The sequence below is a fragment of the Harpia harpyja genome, chromosome 14, assembly GCF_026419915.1.
Source record: "Harpia harpyja isolate bHarHar1 chromosome 14, bHarHar1 primary haplotype, whole genome shotgun sequence".
Taxonomy (NCBI): Eukaryota; Metazoa; Chordata; class Aves; order Accipitriformes; family Accipitridae; genus Harpia; species Harpia harpyja.
The window spans coordinates 37,401,541-37,407,244 of NC_068953.1; the positions used below are offsets into that span (position 1 = coordinate 37,401,541).

The following is a 5,704-nucleotide window of genomic DNA, read 5'->3' on the forward strand; positions in this document are numbered from 1 at the left end:
GGCTGCTGACAAAGAGCCGCTCATAGCATCCCTTCAGTACGAAACACGGCAAAACAGCCGACGACAACCAGGCGTGATGCTTTCTTCTGGATGATGCTGCAAGAGATTTCTCCCTTGAGCTCCCATCACTCCTCCCCCCTGCCCCATAAAGGGGATGCACTTAATCTCTCTGTGTCCCCCCATAGCTTGGGGCACCCCAAAACCTTTATCAGGAAAGTACTGCTCAAGGAGAGAAACAAATGCATAGACATCTCCTGATATTTATTCCACCGGTTATAACAGTACCATGGCACGGGGACAGCATAGGAGGTGGAGAGACACTCAAATGAGCACAGCACACAACTACAGCACAACAGAGGAGGAGGAGGAGATTTTTTTTTTTTTTCCCCTTATCACTTTGCTCTTCTCCTGGAAGGAACAAGGACATGAGTGGATCCCACCCTGGGAGAGGGAGGGTATGCCACCACCGCTCCGGGGAAGGGCTGGTGTGGGTTCAGATGAGCACCGAGGAGGGGTTTTATTCCTCTCTGGCACTAATTCAGGCTTTATCCCTCTGATCCTCAACACCTCCGTTGCTGCTGGGCTAAATGGGATCATATAGCAGGTCCTTCCCAGCTGACTCCTTTGAGAGGGGCCCTCAAGGGCAAAGTGGTTGGTATTTCTTGCACGGACGGGATGTTATTTCTCCTGCGATGGGTATGGGATGCAGGGGGTGTGTGGGGGGCATTTCGCATTGTGCCTTGTCCTTGCAAAGCAAATTGGAGCCTCCCTGTCATTTCTAGGAGGCTCGGTCGAAATGTGGAGGCAGAGACACGGTGTATGGCCACCGCTCTGCTGGAAAGCCTTTGCCTTCCCATGCTGATGTGGTTCAATAACACTCCAAGGTCACTCGGGGCTTTCCTTCCCTGCAAACCCCCCACCCCACCCCAGCTCTCGCTAAAGACACCCACTGCCACGGGCACAGGAGGAGGCATTGGGTTACAGGGAGGGGGGGGCATGCTGGCTCATTGCTCTAACCTCAGACCGGAGAACAAAACAAAAAACCACACATCAGGGACATCTGGGTCAGGGACTCGAGGCTTCACATGGCTCAGAAGGAGGACCCGACTCACACAAGGCAAGGGTGACAACATCAGTGGGGTCCCCGCTGCAGGCAACAGCCACCGCCAGACCCTTCGCCGCATCCCCTCCCTTCTCCCCCACCGTCACGTTGACGAGGAGGGGGGGTTCAGCTGGGTCACATCACGGCGCATTTCTCAGCCGATTGCTTCAGGTCCTCTAGCGTGGCTGAAGCTTTGTCTTTCAAGGAATCAAGGTCCAGGTTCTGGATGTTGCTGAGCTGGCCGATAACTGAGTTCTTCTCTTCCTCCTCCTCGTTGTCCTGCTCGATCATCTTGGCCAGCTCTTTGGGCAGCTCCACGTCACCTCCCACCAGCTGGATCTGGTTGTCATCCGTTTCATTCTGAAACGGGCCAGGAGAAAGTCAGTCAGGCGTGGGACGTTGCAGGAGGGCGGGGGGGGGGGGCTTCTGGAGGCACTAAAGGCACGCGCGAGGTTCACGGTGGTGCCTGCATGGGCTTTGGGCTGTCTTCCCATTTTAAGGTCCATGCAGATCGGTCCCTGGGGCTCACAGCCGTGCTCGTGCTGTGGGTAGGATGCTGACCCGGAGGGGACATGGCTGAGCACAGCCTGGGCACGCACCAAGGCACACACGAAGGGCTGAGACAAAAAACCCGAGTACGCCAACATCAGTATAAATTGGCTTTCAGTTTGCATTGGAGTGGTTGGGGAGGTTTAGGCACCCAATTAAGCCACACATATGCTTAACTACTGTGCCCACCGGAGATCGGGGTCAGCTCTGTGCCGGAGAGTCACAGGGAGACTTTGCAAAAGGCAGCCCGGCTGCCAAGTGGGATCAGTAATGAGCAGAAGAAACTTGTCGAAAGATTAGAAGGGACATCTCAAGCACGAGAAAGCAGCAAAAGGTTCGGGGGGCCAGATCCGAACAAATCCCCATTTCCCCTGGAGAAAAAAATCTCCATCTCTTCTTTTTCTGCTTTTTCTTGCTTTTGGCAGGGGAAAAATAAATTCTCCAGCTGTTTATTTCCTGGCAATAAAAGGGGTGTGAGAAGCGGTGGGGTGTGCATCCAGGCTGGTTGAACAGTATCAAACAATCTGAATAATATCACTTGGCTTAGCTGACCTTTCTGAACTAATATTAGCCTGGCTCCAATTTAGAGTATTCACCACTGAGCATCTCTTGCTGAATAAAGGGTGGGTTTGGGGGGGGGGGGAAGAGCTTGTGGTGATTCCAAGAATGGCTGAATTATCCCTTGATTAAATTGTTTCTAGTGAATGATTCATCGGGCGGAAATTCCAAAATAGGAGTTTAGGTAGGAAATGTTTGCCAAATAATCCGGGGAGAGGAGCTGGCTAATTCAGCTGGGAAGGTGTAACTCTGGCTCCGCTCCCAGCTACGGGGCTGAGAGTCCAGGGTGAAGGCGGCTTTCCCTCATCCAGCTGGATTTAGGGGCAAAAGAGAGGAAGAGGGGGATCAAGCAAGGCAGGGGGGGTGCATCAGTGGTCCCGCTGTTTGGGGCTGGTAGCTTGCGGTGCCCAGAGGTGATGGGAAGGGGCCGAGATTTGGGTGGAAGGATGTGTTTTAGGGGAACTGATTTGCACTTGGGCTTTGTAGCTCAGAAACCCACCCGGCCAAGGGGGTCCGGCGCCCCTTCCCCTCCCTGCAGATCAGGGGTGTTGCCTGTCCCCCCGTGGCCCCATCCACCAAGCCCCCCATGAGGGCTGCACTGGGGCTTGGCTCCCTGTGTGCCCCCCCTCCCCGTCCCGTGCCCGGCACAGCCGTACCTTGGGGAGCCTGTACTTGTCTCGGAAGTGGGACCTGAACGTGGCCCTCTCCGCCTTGCGCTGGGCAAACTGGGCATCTCTCTCCATCCTGCAAACCAGGCAGAGCAGTTACCGGCAGTTGCTGCCCCCGGTCCCTGCATTTGAGCACCTCTTCCCCAGCCCCCCCCAAGCTGGGTACCCCCCATCTCCTCTGCAAAGTCCCGGTTCCCCACAATTTCCTTCCCCCAGCACAGCCCGAGAGAAAAAAACAATCCCATCTCCCGGGCGAGGAAGCGGATTAAGGGATTAGGGGGTTCATCAGACTCCCTCGTGGCCCCACTGCCCCCAGCGCTGTCTCCCCCCAGCCTCCCATGCATGGGACAGGGGGGGTTGCAGAGGGAGCACCCTGTTCCCCACTGGGACCCCGGGGGTCCAGCCCACCCCGGTAGCCGGGTCTGGTCGTACTTACTTCTCCTCCACCAGCTGCCGCTGATATTCCTCGTACTCCTCGCGTGTCATGCCCTGCGCCTCGGCCGGAGACTTCTCGCCCTCGCTCTTCTCCTCGCCACCCAGGCCACCCGTCAGGTTCTTCAGCTGTCCCCCCACCATGCTCTTCACCATGAACGCCATGGTCGCGGTCGCAGGGGGCCGGGGACCCCGGGGGCCGGGGGAGCCCGGGTGCTGGGGAGCTGGGGAGCGGAGCTACTGCAGAACTGGGAGAACCGGGGTTAATGGGGAGATGGGGTTCTGGGGTACCGAGGGGTGGGGAAGATGGGGATGCTGAGTTACGGGGGAGCCCGGGGAACGGGGCTAGGAGCGAGCCGGAGTGCCGAGGAGCCGAGGTATACTCGGTGCTGGGCTGCCGGGAGTTACCGGGAAGCTGGGGTGCTGCGGGTGCGAGTTCCCGGGGAGCCGGAGTACCGGGTTACCGAGGAGCCGGGGTCAACGGGGCCGAGTTCCCGGGCTGCCGGAGTACCGAGTTCCCGGACTGCCGGCGTAGCGAGGAGTTCCCGTGGGGAGCCGGGATACCGGGGACGTGAGTTCCCGGAGTACCGACTTCCCGGGCTGTAGCGGAGCCGAGTTCCCGGGGTCGACCAACCGGCTTGTCCGGGCTGCCGGGGATCAGCGCCTCCGCGCCGCCCCGCCGCCCATGGCGGGGCCGGGCTCACCGGGGAACAGAACGGCAGCGGCGGCGGCGGCGGGAGCGGGAGCGGGAGCTGCAGCACCGGGGCGCGGACAGCTCCGGTGTGCGCGCGGCGGCACCGCCTCCCGCCAGGGCCCCGCCCGGGCCCCGCCCTGGCCCCGCCCGGCCCCGCCCGGGCCCCGCCGCCCCCCGCCGGCCGGCAGAAAGGCGGAGCCCCCACGGCCCCGACCCACACCGGGAGAGTCCCACTGCTCCCCCCCCCCCAACTCCCGCGTCTCCGGGGAAAATTTCACCCGGGAAGGAGCCCGTACTACCGGCCCCGTGGGCTGCCGTGACCCCCCCCGGGCACCGTGCCCTCGGCTCCTCCCGCTCGATTTAGCCCATCGAGGGGCTGCGCTGGAGCGAACGCCCAGAAAACAGCTCTTTTCCCACGCTCTTCCCCATCCTTTGGAGCCAGCCGGAGGAAAAGCCGGGCTTTAGCGCTCGATAAAAGCCATATGTACCATACACCAGCGGCAACTGTTGTTTGCTTGTAGATCTTGTAGATTTTTGGCGTGCCCCAAAGCTTGTTCCTCTCTTTCCGAGTGGTATTGATGATGTTAATTAACGTTAAAGCTGCCGTCAGTCCCCGCAAGCGCTGCCTCGCCGATGTACCAGGGCCGGCCCGGGGACCCACACGTTCAGCGGTCACCTAAATCAGGAGGCCGAGGACAGAGCAGGCATTGATTTTGTTGCGTAATTCCCTCGGCCCCTCCAGCTCTCCCGGCTCCTGTCCTGCCCCCGCTCCCACTCCTGCTATTTCCTTTGACTGCAGCCATATCGCGGGCCTTGGGGAGTGAGCAATTAATGGCATCAGAAACGCACCTCCCTTCCAGATGGCCAGCCTGGCTTTAACATACATTTCTCCCTTTTTTCTTCCCCGCTCACGAAAAATGAGTGCAGATCCAAACCCCAATCCCGGCTTGCAGGAAATCATTTCATTTCCGAAATTTAAAAACAATCTCCGCAGATTAAAATGACAGAACAGCTGTGAAGCGATAAAGTGAAACGGGGTGGGGGAATCGGCCCATCTTCTCCCTTCCCCCCCTTGCCCAAGGTAGCACCAGGCAAAAATTTGTCTTAAAAGGAAAATTAAAAAAAAAAACCATGTATTTTTCTCGGATAATAATCCCTTCAGCAGTTAGGCAGTGACCACTGCTGTTAGGGATCGGAGCCTGCTTTTGGAAGTGACAAAAGGGCATTTGTCCCAGTGAAGGTTCTCCGGGGCTACGGCTAAATCCCACCGGAGCAGAGCCCCCTGAATGATGCCAGCTGTTCCCCTGAGTTCATCTGAAGGTGCAAATTGCCTTTCCACGCAATTTGGGCTGAGGGAGACCCATCTGAGGCTCTGTTTGGCACGACTCCAGCATCACCCACAGCATCTCCCCACCACTCAGACGTCCCTGTAGCTGCTGCTCGTCCCGAGTCATCGCTGAGCTGGCTGCTCATGAGTCCTACCAACTGTACGAAGCAATGATTTTCACTTTTCACACCGATCTGCAGACCCCCTAAGCATCTTCCCATGGGCAGCCCATGCAAAATGAATTTTAGCCCACAATGAGCTTTCACAGCCTGCTTAGAAATAGGCTGAGAGCCCCAGGCGCTTTGCAGACATCCTATTGCCAACAGCGTGTTCAAGTTCTGGCTGTCGGTCAGACAAGGACTGGATTAAAAAAG

At 58.2% G+C, this 5,704-nt stretch overlaps 1 protein-coding gene across 2 annotated transcripts; it reads right to left on the bottom strand.

Annotated features, from left to right (window-relative positions):
- Nucleotides 1-240: 240 nt before the first annotated feature.
- CPLX3 (complexin 3) lies at nt 241-4,106 on the bottom strand. Of its 2 annotated transcripts, XM_052808915.1 has the most exons (4): nt 3,718-4,106; nt 3,314-3,557; nt 2,866-2,953; nt 241-1,462 (listed from the first exon to the last, which is right to left on the bottom strand). In XM_052808915.1, the coding sequence occupies exons 2-4, from the start codon at nt 3,472-3,474 to the stop codon at nt 1,238-1,240; spliced, it is 474 nt and encodes a 157-aa protein (XP_052664875.1). In that variant the 5' UTR covers nt 3,475-3,557; nt 3,718-4,106; the 3' UTR covers nt 241-1,237. The 2 variants fall into 2 exon arrangements, with proteins under 2 accessions (XP_052664875.1, XP_052664874.1); XM_052808914.1 differs by having other exon boundaries at nt 3,314-4,106.
- Between the last annotated feature and the right edge of the window lie 1,598 nt (nt 4,107-5,704).

Excerpts from the sequence above, each read along its gene's own strand:
- CPLX3 (XM_052808915.1), bottom strand. The coding sequence starts at position 3,474 with ATGGCGTTCATGGTGAAGAGCATGGTGGGGGGACAGCTGAAGAACCTG. Across the intron at positions 2,954-3,313 it reads CGGCAGCTGGTGGAGGAGAA|GATGGAGAGAGATGCCCAGT; the intron begins GTAAGTACGACC and ends CCTGGTTTGCAG. Across the intron at positions 1,463-2,865 it reads ACAAGTACAGGCTCCCCAAG|AATGAAACGGATGACAACCA; the intron begins GTACGGCTGTGC and ends GGCCCGTTTCAG.